Below are 26,435 nucleotides of genomic sequence, written 5' to 3'. Positions count from 1 at the left end.
GATTTACACTAATTAAAAATATCCAGGTTAAAGAAACAAACATACAAAGAATAGGTACCCAAAACACAATCATTAAACTTTTTGCATTCCTGAAAGCGTGTTTTACTGTTTCATCAAAATGCAGTATGACTACTTCTTTTGATCTGTCCTGTTTTCCTAAGCAAGTTGAAGTTCATTTCAGAAACTGCTCGTCACAGATATCAAGGGACCCAACTCTAAGTTTCAGCAGATTTTCATAGACACATTCAGGTCCCATTGTTTACTGAACACCAGGTGACTGATATTTAGAAACTTGTAATCTGTTAAAAGACAGAAGTAAAATGTAGCAACTAATAATAGTTTCTCTATTTTCTTATGGTTCCCTGGAACACTCAGAATAAGCCATCCTTCAACAAGTTAACAGATTGTTGTTTATGATATCATAGCTAAAAACTGGAAAGCATTCGCAAATAAAGAAAACAAGAATGTAAACATGTTAAAAATAGGGTAAGATTCAAGTTTACATTCTATAGGTAAGTCCATTTTGACATAAGCCAGTGAGAATGACTGCAAACTAATGATAAGAGACAAAACAGCAAAACAAATATTATTTCATGCAAAGCCCAGAAAAATGTTTTTTGAAAGAGGTACAATAGGAAAAGGTGCTTTGCAAATTACTGGCATTAAACCAACATGCACTTTTGAAATGTTATGAATTTTTTTTTTCCAATCGGAAAATCCAGAAGAGGACAATTGCATTTCTTGACTACGTGCTCCATTAAAGATCATCCGATACACAGGACTGATCCGATGGTCTAAAGAAAGTGCTCTGCATTGCACCACCATACAGAAATGTTTCTGTCTGTCAGGGTTTGTCTCCCTACAAGCTGAACACCAATTTGATTACATTTACAAACAGATTCAGTAATACTGATTCAAAACCCAATGTAGGTACTCTTATTCTGGAAGAAGAGGGCCCTATGTTGGATTTCCTTTAAACTGATTTCTTACCAACTTAACCAAAATTGAAATAGGGTCCTCTGGTTCCAAAATAAGAGTGTCTACATGGGAGGATCGCACCAAACTAACTAGGTTTAATAAACAACTTATGTTAAATTGGTGCAATTTCTATGTTTAGAGATATCTGAGACCTTGTATAAAGTGGTATCTAAACTCCTTAAACTAAGGTAACCTGGCTAAGACCCCGTCATAGTCTCTGGATCTTCAGGCTTCTAAGAACTGGAAATGACACAAAGGCAGGGTGCACCTCATATTTCTCAATCTCTCTGGCTAGCTAAAGAACATTCAAAATCTTAGCATCTATTCCAAAAACACCAGTCCAGGTGGTGACGGGGGGGGGGGGGGGGGAAGGGGGTTCAAAGTGTGTGGGGCTATAAATCCCTCCCCCCTCCCAATAGCAATACAGAGGATGCCCTGTTGAAAATGAGGGCTGTGACAGGAAAGCTTCAAAGATAAGTTTTGTTGTAAGCCATTTTCATTTTGCTGAACTTGAAATGTTCTAGGGAAATCCTTATTTGCTGTGTTGCAAAATGAGCATCTAACATTTCTCCTGGCTGAAAGCTGCTCCCATACTTTTTATAGCTTGCTTCACACAGACTCGCCTTTCTGGGGGAAATGTGTGGAAAACAGAAAGAAGAAAAGTTCCTATTTCGGTGATGTGAGGAGAAGAGCCCCATGTAGGTCATGCTGGTTAATAATTTCTATTATATAAATATTGTTTTGTTTCTCTAATGGGGCAGGAAAAAGAGCAAAATACAATTGAGAAGAATGATGGGATGAATTGGCAATTCATTTACCTCCAGAAAAAAAATGGTTTCTGGAACAGAACTGAAAGCATCTTTTCCTCTATGAAAGTTAAAACTGCGAAACAGTTAGACGTTAGTATCTGAAGAAAAGATAGCATAAACATTCTCTGTAGAAATGACCATCATGCAATCATTTCTAAAATGACCAAAAAAGCAAAAAAACAAAACACACAAAACAAAAAGTAGCGAAGCGTGAATTATGTTTCAGATGGCAACCTCATGCAGCATGGGTTTGTACAGTACATACCCAGATAGGATCTCTTGGGAGGTGCTTTGATTTCTTCATCTTTACTATCTGCAGCTACATAAGAAAAATAAATTGAGAAGAGAGGACGAAAAGACAAAACAGACTAATTTGAGTCAATACAGTAGATGAGTCTTTTAGTTTGTTTTATTTTAAGCTTAGTTAGTACATCTTGCTGATAAAAAAACATGCAAAAAGTTTTAGTTTCCATGCTGTCTATAGGGTTTTCCTCAAGATTTTAGGGAGGCATAAAGGGGAAGGAAATCACAGAAAGGCCTCAGTGTGAGAAATAACAGCAATTTAAAATAAAATAATAAAGGGAGGAGAGAATAGAGACAGTGTAACATGTAACCCTCTTCAAAGCAATGTACAAATATTTATAAACTTTTCAATGAAAGAGAAAGCTTAAATTGCTTATTTTTATTCCTGTGCCTGAGTTAAATGTGAGGATGGAGGAGACTTTCAGGAAAGAATTATGTAGGAGCAAATAAAGAAATAAAACATGATAGGGCTGCCTCACCTTCTGGCGGAAACCCTTTTCTACAACACTTCCAACGGGTTTAACTATTTAGCCACGCGCGTTGACAGAGACCAAATCACCATTTCAAGTGTTCCATATGCTGAACCATTTAATTTGATCCTAACCTTCCTCTGTAAGCCTGAATTCCATTTGAAAACCACATACTACCCAAGACAGTGCTCTCTTAATAAAGCTCTTCGAGGGAGCACAGTGTTATGTAAGGGACAAGTTGTAAACAGATGTTAAGATAGCATCAGTTTGAGGGTCCAAAATTAAATGACAGTAAGAACTAAACTGAAATAATAATTGAGCCCCCCATGCTACTTGGCTTCTAAGCACTACAGGAATACAAATAACTACACAGCAAGGGTGGCTTTAGGGTTAGGCAAAATAGATTTAAGGCATCACACCAACAGAATAGACCATCCGCATGACAAACTCCCCACTGGTTGTAAGCAAAGTTAGAATATTTAGGGTGCCTGGCAGTTACCCACACACCAGGGCAAAGGTTCTTGGGGCATAATCAAGATTTGTGGTGGGTAGTTGTTTTCGGCTGTGTAACACACATGCCTACAAAGGGAGGTAATCTCCTCTTGGTTAATACCTGTAATAAAATGTATGCATGAGAGAACAAATCTTTCCTAGTCGCTCCGGGAGGGGAGAGGGGGGCAAAATCATTTCCTGATGGGTTTTGTTTTGTTTTGTTTTTAAAAAACAAAGTGGAGAAAAGAAGTCTCCCTAATACCCAGCCAGGACGGAGACTCTCCAAGGAGACAGTCAAGCCAGTCCAAGGGGAGTGAACTTTTCAAGTTGCAACAGATTTCCACATAAATGGAAGTGCAAGAACTGTACACTATTCACATTAAATGGCTTTGTGGATACACTGTTAACTAAACACTAAAATGTATTTCAAGCCAGAGGACCTAGAACAACTTGCCTGAGCTCACAAAAGCTGTCCTCTGGATTAGGAGAGAGACCTTGTTATTGCTTTGGAAGCTAAGAAAAAGATTGGCTTCCCCCTGAACTAGTTATTTAACAGGGAGTTATTTGGATGAATAGAAAAAAACATGCTACTCCTGGATAACTCAAGACTCATTGGTCAAATGTGCACCAGGATTATTAGAACGGAATATAAGGCATCCGCTGAAGTGAAGACATAAATCTGAATTATGTTGTAGAGGTATTAGGAAAGAGGATGGAAGAAGGAATGGGTAGAAAGATTTAAATACAAAAACATAGTGATATTGATCTTATGATGATGATACTGCAATTCACAACCTAGCCCCTTCCATCCAGGAATCTCAAAAGCATCAAACTGAAATTTAGCTTCCCACCATCTGCATGAGATATGGCGAAAACTTGGTACAGAGAAAACTCAGGATCAGATGGGAAAACCATGGGAGAGTCAGGAACGCAGGTCATCTGATTCCCAGTTCCTGTGCTTCACCCACAAGGCCATCCTTCCTCTCTTGAAGGAAATATGTATGCCCAAAATGGTAAACAGCACAAAGATTAACTTCAAGCCAGTACATTACATCTGACAGTGAATCACAAAATCCTCAGCATTAATACTTTTCAACTTGTAGATCTTTTTTATAGGATATCATCACTGGTCTAACCTTCCCATCACTTAGAAGTTAATCACATAAGCCAGGAGAGACATTTAGTTGCACTGTGCGGTTCTAATAACAAAAGTTTGCATAGAGTACAGTGAGCCACCTGCTGCAAAGAAAAGAGTGAAAGCCCAAAACAACAGGCAAAATTGTTCTTTTTGGTGGATTAAATGTATGGAAAACTGGCTCCAGGGAAATGATATGGCATGACACACTGAGTATGCTCTGCAAGTTACCTTACAGGCTGGTGAAGAACCCAATTCTTTCACTAGGTGACTGAATGCCAGGTCATTCAATCAAAAGAGATTGTGGCTGAAGTTGAATTGGACATGCATCCCCCCTGACATGTATTGAGGAAGCCTGCTAGAGAAGGAGGGAGGGGAAAGAGGGCAATCTAGTTTGAAGACTTACCCCCTTAGCCCCACAAAGGGCAATCTGAAGAGGAAGCCCTCTGCTCTGCTCCCAACCAACAGGTATCTATAGGCAAAGAGCTGGCTGTTCCCCTCCCAATACGTCCAGTTTTTAAATCTCTGCTAAATGAGGCCAGATCTAAAGTCATTCGTTTTCCCAGCCTGTGATAACTCTTGCAGACAACGCAGCCCCAGACTGTAGAGGAGAAAAAGGGATGGGTCAGAGTATTGAGCGTTGCAGATGAGCAAACGTTTTCCATGATGTCGCTTTACCTGGGCAGATTCACAGCACACTCCACAGAAACCATTGAGTGGGAATACGTTTGCAGAGCAGGCCTATCTTTCTATTAAATAGATAAACCTCCTGCAGAGCCAGCACCCATAGCCCTCTAGGGCTCCCTCTGCCTGGAAAGGCTGCAGCTATTTGGAGCTGGATCAAGCCCTCAGTTTTTAGGGTAAGAGAAGGAAGAAAACAGATCGAGAGAGCAAATTATATGTCCATATTGGCAAGACAACTGAAAAGAAGCCAACAGTTTTATAGCCCAGCAGCAGGAATAGGAGAAACATAAAATGGGGCATGTACACATCAAACAACAAAACCAGAGGTTGGCATTTGTTACATTTCCAAACTGTAAGAGAGTTGCCATAAAGTAAATCATTTTGTAAAAAAGACTTCGAGTTTGTCTACATGGTGGGGTATAATGCACTCTATGGGGATGTTATTTCTGAAGCGCACCATCATGCTGCACGTTAATTGGTCCTCTAACACCTGGCTGGTGCGCACTGAAGGCTCCCTAATACGCTTTAATGTAGTACCATTTCAAACAATATTACATTAAAGCGCACCAGCAGGGTCTACACAGACTAATTCACGCACAGCATGTTCGTGCACTTTACCCCTATAAAGCACATTACCCAATTGTGTGGGCAAACCCTTAGATCAATGATACTGAGGCTCAGGAGTGGCCTTTTAACGGGTATCTTGTAGCTCTTTGAAGCACATGATATTAAAACATTGTGATTTAATTATTAACCAATTTAAGTTATCAATCAGGATGCTTTTACTAGGTTATTAACCAACTGTAGAATACTTGGTCAGTCACTTTACTATAAGAATAATTAATAATAATAAATAATATTGAGAGTAAATGAAACAATGAATTCACACTACTATGGCTCTTTTGGGTAATGTTGATCGCTAATTTGGCTCCTGAACCACTGAGGTCTGAGTATCACTGCCTTAGATTAACAACAAATGATATTCTGGCCCAGATTGAAAATTTCCACACACAAAAAAAGTACTGCAAGACCATAGGAAGTGCTGTACAATATGTACACTTCGATAAACCTGTAATAGTGACACACCATCACTCCCTATTTTGACAACAAATGTGGTGACAAGAAATAAAATATTTTAAGTGCAAGCAAGACACAGCATTGGCAATAGCAAGGTATGGCTTCTGACACTGGTCAGTGATAAATGCTTCTGTAATACACAGACTTGGCAGAAAAGCACAGTGAAAACTCTTGTTCTCATTCAGGCCTAGATCTTAGCATCATCGAGACTGGCAGAGTAGCATGACTTCCACTACTTCCTAGGGTTTGACATAAAATATTAAAGAGAACTCTTATTTTCTAGACTGAACTCATAAAATACTCATATGGAAGGAAATAATTTTAAACAGGCCATTCAGAAAGTGCTGGGTTGGATTTTCAAGAGACAATGGTTTGCAACATGTACAAAAAAATTTCACTCAACCCAATGACAAGACAAGACATTTTTAAAAATTTGCAGAAGAAGATTTCACTCTGCAAGATTACTGTTACCAACCTGAAAAGGAGCGACGTTTTACGTTCAGTTCATTTGACACACGTACTTCAGTGCATAGTTTCAGCATCAGTAACATAGTAATGATCATGATAATGCTTTGCCACAGAAGAGGGGACTCAAAATGCCTTCCACACCTAAAAAGTAAGAGAAAAATATATAAACATCTCAAGATGATGATCTTTATACCCAATTACCTTCAATCCTATTTAGGTGTTTGACGATTGTATCCTTAACAATGACGGTAACTGACAAATTTGCAAAGCTGCAGAGAATTACACTAACAGAGATCTAACTGCATGTAACCCAACCATATTCCACTTGAACTTGTAGCCATAGGCACCAACACCGTGGATGCTCTGGAGCTGGATAACTTGTGGGGAAAAAAAAATAGTGGGTACTCAGCACCCACCAGCCACAGCCGTTGGGCAGCAGCGTTGCCAATCAGCTGTCTGGTGACACCCCAACAAGCTAATTGGGGGTGCCGCCAAACAGCTGTTTGCCAGCTGGGGGAGAGTCTTAGGGGAGGGTGGAGAGTGGCGGGCAGGGAGCGGAGCACCCCTGGGGAAAACTGTAAGTCGGTGGATCTAAAAGCATGAGTTTCTGTTGCCTGAGCTAAAGGACCAGGCCCATTAGCTTGAATGAAGAGGCAGACTTGCAAACCTGGTCTAGCAACTAGAAGGGGATAAAGAGCTACATTGCATTAGCATGAGACACACGCATTTCTTTCCTCTATTAAGTGAGTATGCTATTAAGTTAAGAACTCCTGCTCTATATACTAAGTTCCCTAAATATAATTTTAAAATACATTAAATCATAAGCCCATACCATCCCATTTCCCAAAAAACACAACTACCAACCTATGATGTCTAACAGTGCCCCCCAACAAACCTACAAACACCCGCTCTTACTGCACTCCCACCACTCCAGAAGTCTGGAAGAAGAGAGGGACATCACTTTTGGGACATATTGCAATCTGATTTGGACTAAATTTGGACCAAGCTTAGGGAAATGAACTCCAAAGTTGCAGGAAACAGCTATTTGATTGTTCAGAGATGTGGAAACTGAACGGAAAATGTTTTCTCCCGTCTCTCCCCCTCCCCCCAGTTTAATTTATGTTTGCTTACTGATGCTGTCTGGTGGGAATTACTGAGCTCTCCTACACGTATTGCAGGAAGAGGAACTTGGATAGCCGCCAATACTTAATGAAGGGTCCATCTTCCATGATTGCATTAGATTCTATCAGAAAACAAGACTCTTCAGTGAGGATTGGCTGCTATCCAAGTTCCTCTTCCTGCATTATACGTAGGAGAGCTCAGTATAATACCCCAACAGACATCACCAGTAAGCAAAAAGTAGGGGTTTTACTTTTTTGTTTATTTTTTGAGAAAAGAGAAGGAAGAGAGGAAAAGCCTTTCCCATAGACCTGGTGCAAAATATATTAGATTTATTGTAGAAAGGCTCCGGGCACATGATTGTGACTTCTCTCTCCGCTCAAACAATCTTGCTAGGGTGTATTCCTCAGAGATTCTTATTGTTTCAAGAAAGCGATTTGGGGAAACTAAACAGTGTGCTTTCACTCACTCTTCAATTCTGGGCCACATTTCCCATCTGCCACTCCAAATACACCCACAATAAAGAAGTGGGCTGTAGTCCACGAAAGCTTATGCTCTAATAAATTTGTTAGTCTCTAAGGTGCCACAAGTACTCCTGTTCTTCTTTTTGCGGATACAGACTAACACGGCTGCTACTCTGAAACCCACAAAATAGTCACCCAGGCCACTGCTTCATCACCCCACAAACATTGTGCTGCCACTGGCTAAGAAGACAGGAGACAACACTTACAGGAATAGGGTGATGATTTGTTTAATTAATGTTTTACAAAGCTCTGGTAAACGTTAAGTATAGCATACTATAATGAGCCATTACTATGTATGAGAGTACGATGCAAGGTCTCCCATAAGAGTCTGGATATAATTCTTTAACTTCTTTCAAGACAGAGCTCTGAACTAGTCAACAAGACACTGGGACAGTACCAAGCGTATTTGCCATTAAGCCCTTGCATTGTATGAATGCTGAAGGAGTTCTTTACTTCCACTATGGTCTTTAGGGAGATTCAAGTTGTTGTTATGGGTCAAATCAGCCCCCATGCGGGTTATGCCCAGTAATGGGGAGAAACTGAAAAGTCCTTGATTCTGGACTTGCTGGAACTTTTCCATTTGTAGGTGGCCAGGTTTGTCCCCAATGGAACAGACCATCCCCAGGGAACTGGTTGGGGGGGGGGGGGGGCGCTAGCTGCCTAGTGCCACAGAGTGGGGACCATCCATTATGAAACCATGAGCCTTCACAATGTCTCCTGGGACACCAGTGGTTTATAGCTCTTGTGTACATGGCTGCAACAAGGCCTCCTCCTCAACTAATGCCCTGGGGAGGGGGAAGGGTGACACTGCAGCAGGTCATACCATGGTAAGATCAGCACTAACAAATTCGGAGAATTGCTGAAGTGGGGGGGGAGATGATGCAGCCGAGTGTACAAACTCGCCTCTGATCTGCAGAGAACCCAAGTCAGGTTTCTATTGAGTTAGGAAGAAAGAGGATGGAGTGGAGCGAAGTAGAGTTGCCATTACTCCCCATTCTGTGCCTCTGCTTCTTGCCAGGGCAAACTCAGCAAATGCTGCTGAATCTGCAGTTTCAGGGGACCCTGATGCATAGAGTCCACCAGGGACAGTTTGCATTCCACTGACCATGAGCCAGAGCTCCATGGGTGTAGCGAGAGGAGCATCACACACAGCTCTGTGGCAAAAGCCTGATTCCCAAGGGTCCTCAAGTTATTTATCCCACTAACATGGCCATGATACATAGATGAAGTGGGGAGCCTGTGTCCTAAGAGAATGTCTCTGTTGGGGGTGGAGCGAGAGGCTAGCAGATAAACACACAAGTTCTGGACACATTACTGAGCCAGTGCCATGCTGGCATGACAGAGGAGCTTGTCTGAGATCTGCTGTGCAACACTCTCCTGGCAACTGAGGAGCCCATATTAATTGTTTTGCTGGAGGCTTCAAAACTGAGGAACTAACCCAGTCCACTGCTTTCATCCATCTGTCATTCAGAAAAAGAGAGAAGAGAATCTGTCCCACTGTTAGCAACTGTTACCAAAAGTCCTCTACCGTAGGTGTATGAAATACTGTACTTATCCCCATTACAAGTCCATTTTTATAAGAGCTAATTTAGGGCTACACTGGCAGCACTGGTGCTGAAGTTCTATTTATTCACAGAATAGGGACAGCTTGGACATTACTATTAGTTTCCCCTTACTCACACACTAATGTTCTTCCAGCCTGATCCAAAGGGAGCCCATAGAATTTCTACTGGCTTATTCACTCCTTGGTACATTTGTTGAGAGTGCTGCCAACAATATCATCAACTGTTATACAGATATCTGCCTACTACAAACAGAAACAAGCTAATTGCCTCAGGCTACCAGCTGTCAGCTATAAAACAATTTACAATCACCATAAACTAGTGGCACATTAGAACTAGTAATCAGAACAGAGATGGAAAGCTGTATTATCAACCCTCTGAGTCATCTATCACTTTAGATCGAAGATTATTAAAAAAAAAAAAAAAAAACCACACACACAATACACAAAAGAGAGTTCACCTGGGACTGAACATATATGGCAAGGTTTCCATAGTCACTTCAAACAATGTATGAGAATTTAACAAACTCCAGCATACACAGGACAAAAGTTGCACTACATAAACTTTCGTTCTGACTAGCCAAAACACTTCAAGTGAAATTCTTCTTCTAGATACTGTGTTCTATTCTAAACAACTTGAAAGGAAATAGCTCCTATTTTGGTCAATATGATGGACATTAACATGGAGAAAGAAGGATGTACCCTCCAGTTTGTATTTGAAATTATGGTTCAGGAGCCAGTCTGACAAAAGCATCACATCAGGACATGGGGGATCCAAATTTAAGATTCTCTTACCTCTCCATTCCCAAATGGGCTGGGGAGGTGATAGGGACTGGAAGAAGGAAAGGGCCTTGTGTTGCTGTGAGTGAGTATTCTGGATGTTTCAGAAGCAGCATTCGACCCTTCCCTCTCCACCTGCCAAAGGCGGTGAATATTTTTGCCAAAGCAGGGCTTGAGGGTGGGAACAGTAAAGAAGCTGTTCATAAAAGTAGGAGGGATCCTTAGGGTACTAACTGGGGCTCAGGGAAAGAGAAATATAGGATTGAAGCCTTTTTTTAATTTTGTTGTTCTTTCTTTCCGAGTTTCTAGCTGGTAATTATCATATAGCTAAACAACTGTGACATTTGCAGTATTTGGGATGTCCAATGTTAGACCTCAAAGCAGTTTCCCTTCTATTTATAATATTTTAAACTATCACTGTAAAGAGTTCTGGTTTTTTGAACATATACAAATTTCTTTAAATACCAGTAATATTTTTGTTTTAAAAAAAATCTTAACTGTTAGTGTTCATAAAACTGAGAGGCTGAATAACTGGGCCAGAGCCAGACAAACTGACAAGTCACCATGAGTTTGTCTGAATAACTCTACTAACGCACCTCAATCTTCTTGCAGCAATCCTGTTACTCCAGTCCTGGGCCTACCCTGACAGAAACCACAGATTGTGTGGAGACAAGCCAAACTGTCTATCACTTTTGTGATCTAAAAAGCAATGAGTTGGCCGAGCCTAACTTCAACTTCACTAGCAGCCAAGCTGGGTTTGAATATGAAAGCTTAACACACTAACCTACTACAGCATTTAAAGCCCAGGTCAAGGTCCTCTGCGGTTTCTTAAGAGATTCTAAAGCAGGGTAGAAGCTGTGTTACAGGTTGACACTGTAACCCAAACTATCAGGCTCCTGGGCGACAGCATGATGCAACAGCACAACAGTAGTCAGCAGGAAGTGTAAAAGAGAAAATAAACTAGTTTCAGAATATGATCTGCCTGCTAAGAACTGCTTCTCAATATGTGAGCTTCCAGGATTTTGTGTAGTACAGAACATATATTTAAAAATAATACATTAAAACCTACATTTATATTTTATTCTTCCTGTACAAAATAAAGTTTGCTGAAAAATGCTAGTGATCAAAGAGAGGAAGTCATGTGTGCATTTCTGCTTCAGTGACTGAATTTACTGAGGGAAAGTTGCTATATGCACTGCACTCTCCGACCATGGCATTCTCTCTACTAGGGGGCTCCTTTGCTGGTCAGAAGTATCCAGAGGTGAAAGTAAGCCGGTACGGTACGGCGTGCTGGCAAGAGCCGGTACACTGCTGTCCGTACCCTCAGGGGGCAGCTTCCCCAGGCTGGCGATTTAAAGGGCTTAGGGCTCCCAGCAGCGGCCGGAACCCCGGGCCCTTTAAATTGCCGCAGAGCCCTGCTGCTGGAGCCCCAGGGTAGCGGGGGTGGCTGGGAGCCCCAGGGCTCCGGCGGTGATTTAAATCGCCACCAAAGCCCCACTGCTGGAGTTCCGGGATAGTGGCCGGGAGTCCTGGGCCCTTTAAATCGCCACCCGAGCCCTGGGGCTCCCAGACGCCACCACTACCCTGGGGCTCCGGCAGCGGGGCTCTGACAGAGATTTAAAGGGCCCGGGGCTCCACTGTGGTAGCGATGGCCAAGAGCCCTAGGCCCTTTAAAGCACCGTCGGAGCCCTGGGGCTCCGGCAGCAGGGCTCTGGCGATGATTTAAAGGGCCCGGGGCTCCCAGCTGCTGTTACTGCTGCTGGAGCCCCAGGCCCTTTAAATCTTGATTTAAAGAGCCGAGGGATTTAAAGGCCCCGCCTCTTCCAGTTGAGGCCCCACCCCCCTGCTCAGGACTCCAGTGTACCGGTAAGTCCTTTAAGTTACTTTCACCCCGGTAGTATCTTCTCACATTCACTTTATAGTAGTGACCAGCAATTCTTTTTAATGGGTAAAGCAAAAATAAAGTCTAAAAAACAGAAGTTTCTCCCATCCCGCAAACAGTCCTGCCAGTAGATACCCCTAGATCACTCACTATCAGAGCTGAGGACTAGCCAGTGTGAAGAAAGGTCAGATGTAACTGCAGCTGCCTACCTTTCCCCTTCATACTGTGCAGGCTAGACTGTACATTCTTTGGGGGCAGAGACCATCTTTTTTCAATCTGTGTTTGTACAGTACCTAGCACTAGCAGGATGCTGGTCAATCACTGGGACTGCAGTGAACCCAAGATCTCGTTAGAGATTCATTTGGGCCAGGGCTTGTTGTTCTGATTAAAATAAATGAGGTCAAGTGGAATCACTTGCTCAAAAAGTAATATGAAAGCTGAGGTCTGCACTGAACTTTTTCAAAATTGTTTCAGATATTAAAAACTGGAAGGGTCCCTTAAATCAGTCTCAGCAGCTTTAATTAAGGTGAACATATTGCTGGATAACTCCTCCAGGGCTTGAAGCTTTTTGGCACTGCTGGGTGGCTTCAAGACAGTGACCCACTAAAACTATATCCAAGAACTTTTAGGGGGAAAAAAAAGTGGGTACAACTTGTGATTCCCAATATTGTCTCTTTTTCCCCCTTTACTACCCCTTGTGCCTGTATCCACCTCTTGTCATATATGTAGACTGTAAGCTCCTTGGGGCAGAAACCATCTTTTTGATCTGGGTTTGTAGAGTGCAGTCCTGGACTATGACTAGAGCTCCTATATATTATGATAATATAGGGTTACCATATTTAACAAATAAAAAAAGAGGACCTCCACGGGGCCCTGGCCCCGCCCATTTCCCACCCTCAGCCCCGCCCCAACTCTGCCCCTTCCCCGCCCCAACCCCGCCCCCTCCCAGCCACACGAAAAGGGCTGCCCGAGTGCTACCGGCTTCACTGTTTGCCGGGCAGCCCCCAGACCCTGCGCCCCCGGCCAGCGCTTCCCCAGCGCAGCTGGGTCTGGAGGCTGCCCGGCAAACCGTGAAGCCGGTAGCGCTCGGGCTTCGGGCAGCCCCCATGCCTCCAGACCCTGCGCCCCCGGCCGGGCACTTCCCCTCCCGGGCTCTGGCGACGCAGGGTCCGGAGGCAAGGGGGCTGCCTGAAGCCCATAGTGCTCGGGTAGCTCGGCTCTTAAACAGAGCCGAAGAGTCAGGGGAGGAGCAGAGCAGCCGCGAGTGGGGAAGTGCCCGGCTGGCATTTTCCCGGACATGTTCAGCTTTTTGGCAATTCCCCCCGGACAGGGGTTTGATTGCCGAAAAGCCGGACATGTCCGGGAAAAACCGGACGTATGGTAACCCTATATGATAATACAAATAAATATTCAAATTGACAGGAAGCTTTATCCCCAAACCCATCTAGAGCAGGGGTTCTCAAACTGGGGGTCGGGACCTCTCAGGGGGTCGTGAGGTTATTACCTGGGGGTCGTGAGCTGTCAGCCTCCACCCCAAACCCCGCTTTGCCTCCAGCATTTGTAATGTTGTTAAATATATTTGAAAGTGTTTTTAATTTATAGGGGAGGGGGGGGGGTCGCACTCAGAGGTTTGCTATGTGAAAGGGATCACCAGGACAAAAGTTTGAGAACTGCTGATCTAAAGGCATCCAAGATACTGCATAATCAAAGCCCTCTGAAAGTCAGGAGGAGTCTTTCCATTTAATTCAGTAGGCCTTGGATCAGGGACATAATCCTCAGCAGCTGTAAACTATCAGAACTCCACTGCAGCACACTGAGCGGTGACAATTTACACCAGCCAAGAATCTGCCACCAGGACTTTAACACACACCCAGGCAGTAAACTGACTGCAGCTGCATGCTCATTGTTTGTTTGGCTGACAAAGAACAAATATGGGAATTTAAGATAAAGGAAAATGGTCTTTTATTCAGGAGACTTCATTCACGTTTTCCCCCAACTCATATCTTGGGCACTTCAGCTCAGGAAAACCAGCCTGGCCTATCAACCATTCCTATTTTTAAATTAGTGGAACAAAGGCTATAGTGTTTTATCCTGCAATTACAAAAAAATTAAAAAAAAGAAATCACAGGTAACCTTATATGGCAGTTAGTGCATCTAAATTTGATGAGACAAAGGACTGCACCACAACTCAAAAGACTGCAGCCTGCTGAACACAGCAGGAAGCAGGACTACTGTTGGCTGACCTTACTTATTAAGATGTAACTAGAACGCCTAACATCTACTTCAGAGAAATCTTTTCCAATTTCCTTTCCTTGGCATAGGCCATGTATTTGTTCTGCTAATATTAAACGAACCCTGAAGTTATTTCAGTCTGTGGGACATTTTGTACACCAAACTCAGGAAACCCCATTATGAACTTTACAACAAAATAATTGTATTCTAGTGAGCAGGGTTGAATGAAGCTCCTTCTCCCCTCCCTTTCCACTACAAACTGTGGTCCCTCCACAAAAATCATTGGTTATTTCTTTTCCTATGTATCTGACTGACCCTGCTAGGTGAGCAGCATACTTGGCGCCAAACTAAAGGTGAGCAGTACCCTTCGCGCCAAACTAAAGGTGAGCATATAGAAGTCTTTTCCATAACGTCACGCAGGATTTTACTTGTCTATCCAGTCACAGGCTAACTCAGAGACAAGGAGGGGACTCCTTGGCTTACTAATGAGAATGCTAACGAAGAACAGATTTTTTTTTTAAATGCAGAGGTTTTTTCATAAATTGCTAGTAACTGTCATGCACATTCACACAACTACATTTTTTCCATTCATGCTCACAGATATTTTCATGAGCAGCACACTCATGGACCCCAAAAAGTTGAGACTCACATGTGTCACTCAAAGCTTCAGCGTCTGTCTAAAATGTTGCCATCAAAGGTTTTCTTAAGACATATTAAAAAGGGTCAAAGACTTAATATGTAATTTCTAAGAATCAACACACTGGGTCAGATGTTTGTGTGACAAATAGGGGAAATGCCTGTATTATCTTTTATGAAATCCGAAGAAGTGGGCTGTAGTCCACGAAAGCTTATGCTCTAATAAATTTGTTAGTCTCTAAGGTGCCACAAGTCCTCCTGTTCTTCTTTTTGTATAGGATGGTTTCCTTGGGCAATTGTGTATTGCTGCCTGCCTGCATGCATAGAGATAAGTCAAAGGAGGCTGCAAAGGGGTGCTAAATAACCATAAAACAGTGATTCAGATAAGTCAGTCTCAGGTACTCAGCTTCAAAGGAGCCATAACAAAGCTGGCTCCATCTAGGCTAGAATGGGGTACCCTCCCAAAGGCTAAGCCTGGGATCAAAGGAGAGCTAAAACCTCAAAGACCCTAGAAAAGGCAGGGGGCGATTAGGTGAGCTGGGAGAAGCTGACAGGCTGGGATAGAGAGACACAAAAATCATGGGTCACAGCCCCCTGAGCGTCAACCATGTCCTTGTTTGAGAGTGGGTGAACTGCAGAAATCCACCCCAGGTGAGGTAAAGGCATGAGGCCTGCCACCTGTAGGAGTTGCATTCATGAGACCCAAAGAAGGGTCAGTAGTCCATAACCATTACAGCTTGCACATCTAAATGCTTAATGATTTTTAACAAGAGTTGTACATGTACAAGGAAAGCAGAATCAGGCCTACTATTGTCTATAATAATACAGATTTATCATTTCGCATGTACAAGTCTTCTCACACTGCCTTTCAGCAAAGGCCTAGTGCAGAAACAAATCTGCTGCTTGAACATAACTGTGTTGAAAACTCTGGGAAATTATTTTTAACTCACTTCAAAAGAAAAATTTAGAGGCATTTTGAGCGTGGGAAACACAATGCTGAAGAGACAAAGTTAAAGAAATCACACTATTGTCATCGCGTGACGATGCACGTTCTCAAGTCTTTGATAATGCCCTAAATGAAGAATTAGAGGAAAGAGGGCAGGAGGAAGGCAGAAAATTGAGTCCTTTAACTTAAAAAATAAAAAAGGGCATCTCCTCTTTCACTGGCAGTGGAATAACTGGAGGGAAAATCTTGAAAAGTAGAAGTATCTAATAGAGGCAGGATCATGATTCCGGCCCTTAGTGCTAGTACTAATTTCTGAGCTAGTATCACAGTCCTGCCGTGCCAGCTTTAGCTGTAGAAACACTTAACAGTAGATTTCATGGAGATTAGTGAATAAATATTGTATTTGCAGATTGGAGGGCAAGGGGAAGGTCACACTCCTCCTGTTTTAAAACTAGTTGATTGTTTAAATTAAAAAAAGAGGGGCAGATTACAGGAGTGGGTTATGGAGGGGGCGCAGTGGGCACAGTGCATGGGAATACGTGGTCTCCACTGCTACTTCATGAAACAAGGTATTTCAGAGGTTGTGGGGGAAAGGAAGGGACCAGGAGTCAGGAATGAGTGTGTGTTGGAAATAGGCACACTACACTAGCACTGAACCCTAATATCATGATAGAGTCATGAGCAGAAAATAAGTGAGATTTGTTCTGGAAAAAAGCAAGCTAGTCATGTGGGGATAACACACACATTGAATGTGAGGGTGAATCTAGAAGGCCTTACTGAAAGGTGCAGACAAAGTTAGATAGCAGTATGCACTGTGATATAGATACAAAAAAGGCTAGTGCAATTTGTGAGAATGTGCTCAGAGACAATACATCACAAAAAAAGTCTCTCTCTGGTGCACCTGCAATAGTGTGTTCAATTCCAGGAACAACAGTTCCAGAAAGATATTGACAAACTCAAGGGAGTTCAGAGAACAACAACAAAAGCGATCAGGGGAATAGAGGAAATTGCTTGAAATGAAAGATAATTAAATATGTATAACAATGCTAAGCAATGTTTGGAGCTAGGGGAATAACATGATTAGACCCTTCAAATATTTCTAGATATATGAGAATGAGAGTGTGCACACACGCGTGTGCGTATGTACGCTTAGACAAAAAGGGGAAGGAATTAGCATAATACATCAGCGTATAACCAGGAGTAGCGCAGGGGTCTAGGGAAAACAATTTAGGAAAGAATTTAGGCTCAGTGCCAAGAAAACCAGCTTGACAAAGGCACGTATCAGGCTGTAGAATAGTCTACGAAGTGGGGTGGAAGTCTCATCCGATGGTGCTTTTACAAGGAGAATGGACAAAACACTAGAAGATGAATTGTAGGGAACAGCCCTGTCTTGGCAGGAGGATGGACCAAATGATCCAACAGGCCTTTTTTATCATGAATCATAGAAGATTAGGGTTGGAAGAGACCTCAGGAGGTCATCTAGTCCAACCCCCTGCTCAAAGCAGGGCCACCTCTTATCATTACCATGAACTCTTGTTATCTATATACACCTTTAGAGTAATCATAAATTTTAGTGCCTATACCCAGTCATATTTTGTTTCAAGTACTGATCTTGCCCCAGTTGGTCATAAAGTGACATCAGCAGTAAGGTTACTATGAAAGAATTACTATGCTTAACAACGAGAGAGAAAATGAATTACTAGCTGCTCGCTGACATGATTAACACAAGAGTACCTTTAAAAACTGAATCTTGCTTTGTGCATTAATCACTCATATGCATCAGAACTGTATTCACCCAAAGAAACACTTTCTTGGCATTACACTGTACATATTACAACATCATGGATGCCATAACCTTTTCATTGTGTGAGGTATCCTCTTAAGACCATACTATTTTAGTATCATGGTAGTTGCTTTATAGAGAACAGTATATGGGTCTTTTCATCTCTAACTTGTATTTCAGTGGAACTATTGACATAGCAAGGGACTATTCACTGCAAGTGAGGGTGGAAGAATCAGAACCTTAAGGTTTTGCAAGGTCAAGCCTGTAGTATTTACCCAGTGCGGGTGGCTATATCAAATAAATTTGAACTTTTATTTATAGGCCACACTAACTTGAGAACTGTGACAGCATTCTGAAGTCTGGCTCTGTGCTTTGGACTCAATTGAAGCAATTTAAAACAATGCAGGGACTTTCAAGATCAGAACACAGAGAGTGACACAAAGCTAGAATCCATTAGAGAAATTGTTATAATATGTAAACACTCAAAAGAACAATAGCATGCAAGGACACCATTAGTTTGAAACAATTAAAAAAAAAAAAAAAAAGTGTTTCCTTTCCCATTTTACAAATGACTCTCTAAGATGTTTAAAATTTTTAAACTTCTTCCAATTTAAAAAAAAAAAAAATTTCTTTATTTATGCTATTTACATACCTTGTAGCTTGAGCACTTAAAATAGACTAAAAATTAGGGATTCTCATTTTTTTCTCGGTATTACAGGCCTCCTCTTAATAAAGCAATTGCACGGCATCTCTCTGTTAATGATAGTATCTACATGGAATAGTGAAGTATTTATGTATATTTAACTATTGTCACAGGTATTTTCACATATTTGAAAAAAAAAATATTGTCTGCTTTGGCTTTTCACTTCTCACTTCCTCCCCATCGCTCACAGTTCTGTTTACTCTGTTTCCCTTGCACATTAGTTTCTTTCTTTTCCCATTCTCCACCACCACATGAGCCTCTTTTCTTCCACATGCTTCCCCCCCCTTCTCTCCATTCCTCTCTAAGTACAATCCCAATCCCACAGGCAGTTCTGATACTACAGATGACTTCCCTACATCTCATTGCTAACTCTGGTCCCAGAGAACAACCCGTTTCCTCTACTCATATGCAGCAGCAGACTTGCAGATGTTTTTATTCGAGTCCAGGCTGCTCTTTAAAGTTAAGATCCTGGGGATCTTTACAAGCAACTGGAAACAGGTAGGAGGAGCCAGCACATGATCTGTCAGCTCTCCGCAGACCACCAGCATTGCTACATTAGTCAAACTGTTCTCAGAATAGTTTCCAATATTCTTATTGTTATCTCCTAATCAATTTCACTTTTAGATTCTTGTACATTCCTAATGCTGCAGTGGCCAAGTTAAAAACAAATACTCCTCTGCAGTTTTGTAACATTTATTTCTACATACACACATGAGACAGGTCTATTGGTTGATAAACACAAAGCCTAGATTTCAGAGCAAAATTTGCTTTTAAATGTTATTTTTAAAACCTCATATGCAAAGATGTAATTGTTTTGAAATGAGGACTTCTTTCAATGTTTCTTGTTAGGCTGCTTTTTAAAGAGTGGATCTTTAAATTTTGAGCTCCGATCCCGCAAGGAACTCCATGGGTAGACCCCCACAGAAGTCAATGAGGGCACACAGTCTGCCTGAGCAGAGTTGTACTGACTTCAATGGAGGCCTACCTGCATGGAGCAACTTATAGGGTAGTGATGAGGGAGGGTGCAGAAAGAAAGGAAGAGATTTTTCTGAACTACTTTAGGTATGCGCTTGTCATTAGCATCCACTGTTAGCTTAAGAGTTTGACGTTTTGAAATGCAGCTTATTAACATTGATAACTATGTCAGGAAGACAAGAGATAAAAAAATTTGGTACATGAGCTCTAAGTTGATGCACATGAACTCACTTGCACCAAGATTGAATTTTGCTTCACATCTTTAAAGAGTGGGTCCCACCAAATATTACATCCTCAGAGACCTCACTTCTCAAGCTTTGGCATCCCTCAGCCTGTGCCGCTTCCAGCAGCTCTCATTGGCCTGGAGCAGCGAACCGCGGCCAGTGGGAGCCGCGATCAGCCGGACCTGCGGATGCAGCAGGTAAACAAACTGCGTCCCAAGTTTGGGAAACACTGAATTAGAGAGAAAAAGAATAAACACGTTAAGAGAATCAAAAATAATTGCCAACTTACCAAAAGAGTATTCTCAAAATATTTGCTACTAATAATACTAGACACACATAGGTTGAAAAGCCCTCTGCATTCTGTGTCCTTTTGATGTCTCTGTACTGGGGGATGTATGGCACCACACCTCCAAATACCATTGCACCAGCTGCACCCCAGGAAACCAGCTGGTGCACTGGAACCACCAGCCACTCCAAGCCATCTGCCTCCATGCCAGGCAAAACAAAACTGTGCAGCACCAGGGCAACCACTGACAAGGAATTCCCTTTCACTGTTTCTTCAGACTTAGTTGATTTTAGTCATACACAGTCCTGCCGGTGCAATGTATTGCCATGCTTCCCTCATCCCTTGCACAGCGTAACCTAAAGAAAAAACAGGAAGTGGGAGGGAAATGTAAATATATCATCTGACAACAGGAATACAAGCCCCACATGCCCATGATCAGGTCAGAGCCACAGCCTCCAGTGTCACAAGTTAGCCCGGGATAGCCAAAGTGGTCAAAGATATGGAGTTGTATGGTCCATGACTAGAACTCCCAGGTGCTACAGTAATACAAATAAATAAATACAACACAGCTTGTGTCCAACCTCATCTGATTTCCAATATTAATATAAAGCATTTCCTGCTGTTTACTTCATTGTTTGTATAAAATTAGTGCCAGTGGCATAGCTATAATAGTACAAATGGTGCACTTGCACAAGGGGCCATGAGGCTATTCAGAACCAAACACATGGGCCACCAGGGGAGGGCAATCAGGGAAGTGCGGGACAGAGGGGGGTAAAAACCTGGGGGGAATTGGATCCAGGCTGGGGGAGTTGAGGGCAAGACTGAAGGAGGAGGATTGGGGAGAGCTGGGAGCACTGGATCAGAACTGGTGGAGAGTGAGAGCAGGCTGTGGGTCTGTAGGGGGGGCATGAGGCAGCTGGAGGGAAGCTAAGCAAGAGGTGGGGGTGAGAGGGCTGGATTAGGGCTATGGGAACAGGAGAGATAAAGGGGGCTGGGAGTAGGGCTGTGGGAGAGTTAAAGCAGAGTGTATTTTGGAATCAGGAAGAGGGGGGTTTCCCAAATTATTCTTGCACTAGGGCACTCTGTGGCCTTGTTAAACCAGTGTGTAATGCTTATGAAAGAGACTGACTTAACAGCCCTGGATGGAGACTGATATCCTTTAACAACAAAATAGATAGAGCACAAACAGTAGCAGGACAAGTTTTTCTACATGGCTTTGTCAGTGTGCCTCAATATTGATCTGGAAGGACCAACTCTAGCAGTGAGAAAGTTCAGTCTCTGTGGTTCATTCAGTGCCTATCATGTAGCACAGTGGTTCTCAACCAGGGGTATGTGTACCCCAGGGGGTACAGAGGTCTTCCAAGGGGTACATCAACTCATCTAGATATTTGCCTAGTTTTAACAGACTACATAAAAAGCACTAGCAAAGTTAGTACAAACTAAACATTTCATACAGACAAAATGAGAAAGTGGCAATTTTTCAGCAATAGTGTGCTGTGACACTTTTGTATGTTTATGACTGATTTTGTAAGCAAGAAGTTTTTAATGGAGGTGAAATTTGGGGGTACACTGAACAAATCCAACTCTTGAAAGGGGTACAATAGTCTGGAAAGGTTGAGAACCACAGGTGTAGCAGTTTGAATGATATGAACACTCCTCCTTTGGGAGCTGGATCAAAGGCATTTCACATAGACCACAAGGCTGGAATCTATAGTTTTTTTGGTCTAGACCTCCACATTAAAGACGAGGGGTCTCTGTGATCTATTCTGTTTTGTACACATATTGTGCAACCTTCAGGCTTGGGGCAAGCTGCCAACACAACTCTCACTTTGGGTAAAGCCTGGGAACTGGGGGCAGGACAGAGAGGCCAGAAAAAGCTTGAAAACAAATACATATCTCCATCACCCTACTAATGATTAGATTTGGAGAAGTGAAGATAGAAAAGAAGTCAAACAAAGCAAGGGAAAAATAGTATCAGAGGGGTAGCCCTGTTAGTCTGAATCTGTAAAAAGCAACAGAGGGTCCTGTGGCACCTTTAAAACTAACAGAAGTAGTGGGAGCATAAGCTTTTGTGGGTAAGAACCTCACTTCTTCAGATGCAAGTTCAGAGCTCTTGCATCTGAAGAAGTGAGGTTCTTACCCACAAAAGCTTATGCTCCCACTACTTCTGTTAGTTTTAAAGGTGCCACAGGACCCTCTGTTGCTTTTTTCAAGGGAAAATAATCATTCTTAGGAACCAAAACAATGACAAATATTGCCAAGAGGCTATGATGAGACTTCTCCTTAGGAGCAGGAGCGACAAACCCCCAATTCCTTTTGTATAGTGGGAGGTACTTTTCAACCTAACACACCTATGGCTGAGACTCTGCTCCCCTCAGACCAGTCCTCCTCTCCTCTGGTCCCCCTCTTCACATTTTTAAGCCTTCCTTGTTTAGCTGAGAGCAGAAACTAAAGCCCCACGCTCCCCCTCCCCCCCAGACACATACACTCCGTTCAAGAGAGGACACAGCAACACTTGTATGTATATCAACAACATACATATGCATCCGAAGAAGTGAGGTTTTTACTCACGAAAGCTTATGCCCAAATATATCTGTTAGTCTTTAAGGTGCCACCAGACTCCTTGTTGTTTTTAATCAACAACAGCCACTCAATCTATGGTGCATTTACAAACGCCTCCTTCCCCCCAGATCCCTTCCCTTCCCGGGGAAGAGACTTCGGCTCTGGAGACAGCGACTGCTGGGTCTGCAAGACTGCCCTAACTCCAGAGAGCTCCTCCACCCCCAGAGAAGGGCAGGGCAGGCAGCATGGCTAAGGGGCTGCTCCTTTAAACCCCGTCCCGGACTGGAGTCTTTTGGAACCGGCCCCCTGCGAGTCCCCACACCCTGTTCCGTCTTACCTTGGGTCTGTCCCCCTCTAGAGCACTAGTGACGCGTCTGGGGGTGGTCACCAGAGCCGGGCCCCTGTGGTCCCTCCAGAGCCACACATCCCTGGGTGCTGCTGCTCCCGTAGCTCCTGCCACTGCTGCCAAGCCTGCCCCCTCCGCACCTGCAGCTCCTGCCTCCCGGGCGGCTGGGGTGACACTAACCAGCAGCAGGGGCAGGACCTCAGGGCTGCTTCTGTGACGTCACAATGACTAGCAGCGCCTCCGTCAGTGAAGGGACAGGCCCACCCTCTGACTCAGCGTCTGTTTCCTCTGGGTCCTAGAGGGCACCGCATCCCGTCCCACAGCGAGGTGGTGTACCATGAGATGCGTGGGGTGCCGGGGGGAACCGACTTAGCGCAGCTCTGCGGGAACAGGGCGCACACACTGCCTGTGCCAGTCTCTTTATGTACAGGGCTGTGCGGGGCCCATACAGAACGAATGGGGTAGGAGAGTACAAACTGTTGAGTGAGATTTGCAATGGCTCCTTGTAACACACCCAGCAGCATCTGCTGCCATCATAACAAGGAGCCGCTTTAGAAAGTGCATCTAAAGGAACCAGATTAATACAAATAATTACTTGCTATTTTCGCGGTAGTGCTTTATCCTTGAAGAACAAAATTATTCTTTAAACTGGCATTGTGCTTGGTCTGTTCAAGACACAAAATACAGACAGTCCCTGCCCCCAAAAGTTTACAGTCAAAGGCCCCAATAATTATCATTATTTCTGCACTGCAGTAGTGCCTAGTCACAGACCTGAACCGCACTGTGGTAGATACTGTACAAACACAGAACAAAAAGACAACTTATTCCATCTAGGCTAGGGCTGGCAAGCGATTAAAAAAATCATGATTAATCGCACGATCAAAAAAATTAGTTGTGAGTAATCGCATGATTAATCACACTTAATAATAGAATACCATTTATTTAAATACTCTGGATGTTTTCTACATTTTCAAATATTGATTTCAATTACAACACAGAATACAAAATGTACAGTGCTCACTTTATTTTAATTACAAATATTTGCACTGTAAAAACAAAATAGTATTTTTCAATTAACCTAATACAAGTACTGTAGTGCAATGTCTTTATCATGAAAGTTGAACTTACAAATGTAGAATTATGTACAAAAAATAACTGCACTCAAAAATAAAACAATGTAAAACTTTAGAGCCTACAAGTCCACTCAGTCCTACTTTTTGTTCAGCCAATTGCTCGGACAAATAAGCTTGTTTACATTTGCAAGAGATAATGCTGCCCGCTTCTTGTTTACAATGTCACCCAAAGTGAGAACAGGTGTTCTCATGGCACTGTTGTAGCCAGTGTTGCAAGATATTTATGTACCAGATGCGCTAGAGATTCATATGTCCCTTCATGCTTCAATCATCATTCCAGAGGACAGGCATTCATGCTGATGACGGGTTCTGCTCGATAACGATCCAAAGCAGTGCGGACTGACGCATGTTCATTTTCATCATCTGAATCAGATACCACCAACAGAAAGTCGTTTTTCTTTTTTTTGGTGGTGGTGGTGGTTCGGATTCTGTAGTTTCCACATCAGAGTGTTGCTCTTCTAAGACTTCTGAAAGCATGCTCCACACCTCGATCCCTCTCAGATTTTGGAAGGCACTTCAGATTTTTAAATCTTGGGTCAAGTGCTGTAGCTACCTCTTTACCTTTAGAAATCTCTCATTGATACCTTCTTTGTGTTTTGTCAAATTTGCATTGAAAGTGTTCTTAAAATGAACAACTTGCTGGGTCATCATCCGAGACTGCTATAACATGAAATATATGGCAGAATGTGGGTAAAACAGAGCAGGAGAAATACAATTCTCTCCCAAGAAGTTCAGTCACAAATTTAATTAACACATTTTTTTAATGAGTGTCATCAGCATGGAAGCATGTCCTCTGGAATGGTGGCTGAAGCATGAAGGTGCATATGAATGTTTAGCCTATCTGGCACATAAATATCTTGCGACACCGGCTACAACAGTGCCATGTGAACACCTGTTCTCACTTTCAGGTGACACTGTAAATAAGAAGTAGGACTGAGTGAACTTGTAGGCAGGGCTTTGGAGCTGTGCTCTGGCTCTGCTCCAGCTCCAGGCAAAAACCTGCAGCTCCACTGCTCTGGAGCTGCTCCGTGGTCCAGCTCCGTGCTCTGCTCCAAAGCCCTGCTTGTAGGCTTAAAGTTTTACATTGTTTTGAGTGCAGTTATGTAACCAAAAAAATCTATATTTGTAAGTAGTACTTTCAAGATAAAGAGATTGCACTACAGTACTTGAATGAGGTGAATTGAAAAATACTATTTCTTTTATCATTTTTACAGTGCAAATATTTGTAATCAAAGAAAATAATATAAAGTGAGAACTGTATATGTTGTATTCTGTGTTGTGATTGAAATCAATATATTTGAAAATGTAGAAAAACATCCAAAATATTTAATAAATTTCAATTGGTATTCTATTGTTTTACAGTGCAATTAAAACTGCGATTAATCATGATTGAGTTAATCACGTGAGTTAACTGCGATTTATCGACTGTCCTAATCTAGGCAGATGCTTCACCCACATGGAGCTTGATTTAAGTCATTGGGCCTACTCAATAAGCCCATACTTTGTGTTTGGAAGATTAGGATCTAAGCAAGACAGAAGCATTAGCAAGCCCAGAGGAGAGAATGACTCAGACTTTTATTTTAAATTATTATTGTTCACTCCGTTTTTTGTGGGCATCAGATATAGTGACGTTGTGTACAAATATTATTGAACCTTAAGTTTTATCATCCCCACTATACATATGAGGAAACTCAAGCAGAGAAAGCTGAGGTTGTGCAGTCTCTCTAAAAAAATCAGACTCATGCTGGTAGAGTTCCCTTCATCTTTTCTCACTATTTTTAGAGACTGTCCCAGATTTGGGTCCCATGCCTCTAATTTTCCTTTCTGGAGAGTAGAGAGAAATACAGTCATGCTTCCAACATTTACTACGGCTCATATAAAGACTGTTGTCCTTTGTGTGTTGCCTCAACCAACGGGGGGGGGGGGGGGGGGGAGGGAGAGAGTGTGTGTGTGTGTAAAAGTAAATAACTATAGCCTACAGTGCCCCCAGGATATGTCCTTCAACATAATTAGATTTTTTCTTTTTAACCAAAGCTGGGGGGGAAAGGATTTTTTTGTGAAAAATTTGTAACTTTTTTCCAATCAAAAAACATTCAATCAGCTTTATTTTTTATAAGTGTTTCATCGAAACTAGGACCCAAGGGTGTGGAAGAATGTGACTGAATCAGAACTAAAAGGGGCTTGGTCTGAGTGGAAGTTAGGTGCTAAATTGAGCCTCTAAAGAGGTGGTTGTGATTGATTTAAATAAGATGGATGTTTATTCAAGTAAATGTAAAAGTCACTGCACCACTCTTTTGGTTTTCTTTTCCAGACTCCTGCCTTAAGTT

The 26,435-nt window shown here is 42.6% G+C and overlaps 1 protein-coding gene across 3 annotated transcripts in view; it reads right to left on the bottom strand.

Annotated features, from left to right (window-relative positions):
- SLC66A2 (solute carrier family 66 member 2) overlaps positions 1-23,209 on the bottom strand; it is a 102,401-nt gene extending 79,192 nt beyond the window's left edge. The window contains exons 1-4 of one of the 3 annotated variants that reach the window (XM_005281439.5): positions 22,967-23,209; positions 20,071-20,423; positions 6,424-6,557; positions 2,053-2,106 (exon numbers count right to left, since the gene is read on the bottom strand). In XM_005281439.5, coding sequence (XP_005281496.2) covers positions 2,053-2,106; positions 6,424-6,557; positions 20,071-20,273 — 391 coding nt within the window. In that variant the 5' untranslated portion in view covers positions 20,274-20,423; positions 22,967-23,209. Of the gene's footprint in view, positions 1-2,052; positions 2,107-6,423; positions 6,558-20,070; positions 20,424-22,638; positions 22,878-22,966 lie in introns of those variants that run through there. The other 2 variants (XM_042860461.2, XM_005281440.5) reach the window with 2 other exon arrangements.
- Positions 23,210-26,435: the final 3,226 nt, after the last annotated feature.

Source organism: Chrysemys picta, chromosome 2, assembly GCF_011386835.1.
Source record: "Chrysemys picta bellii isolate R12L10 chromosome 2, ASM1138683v2, whole genome shotgun sequence".
NCBI lineage: Eukaryota > Metazoa > Chordata > Testudines > Emydidae > Chrysemys > Chrysemys picta.
The sequence above is the reverse complement of the archived record's forward strand: the minus strand, read 5'-3'. Positions and strand labels throughout refer to the sequence as shown.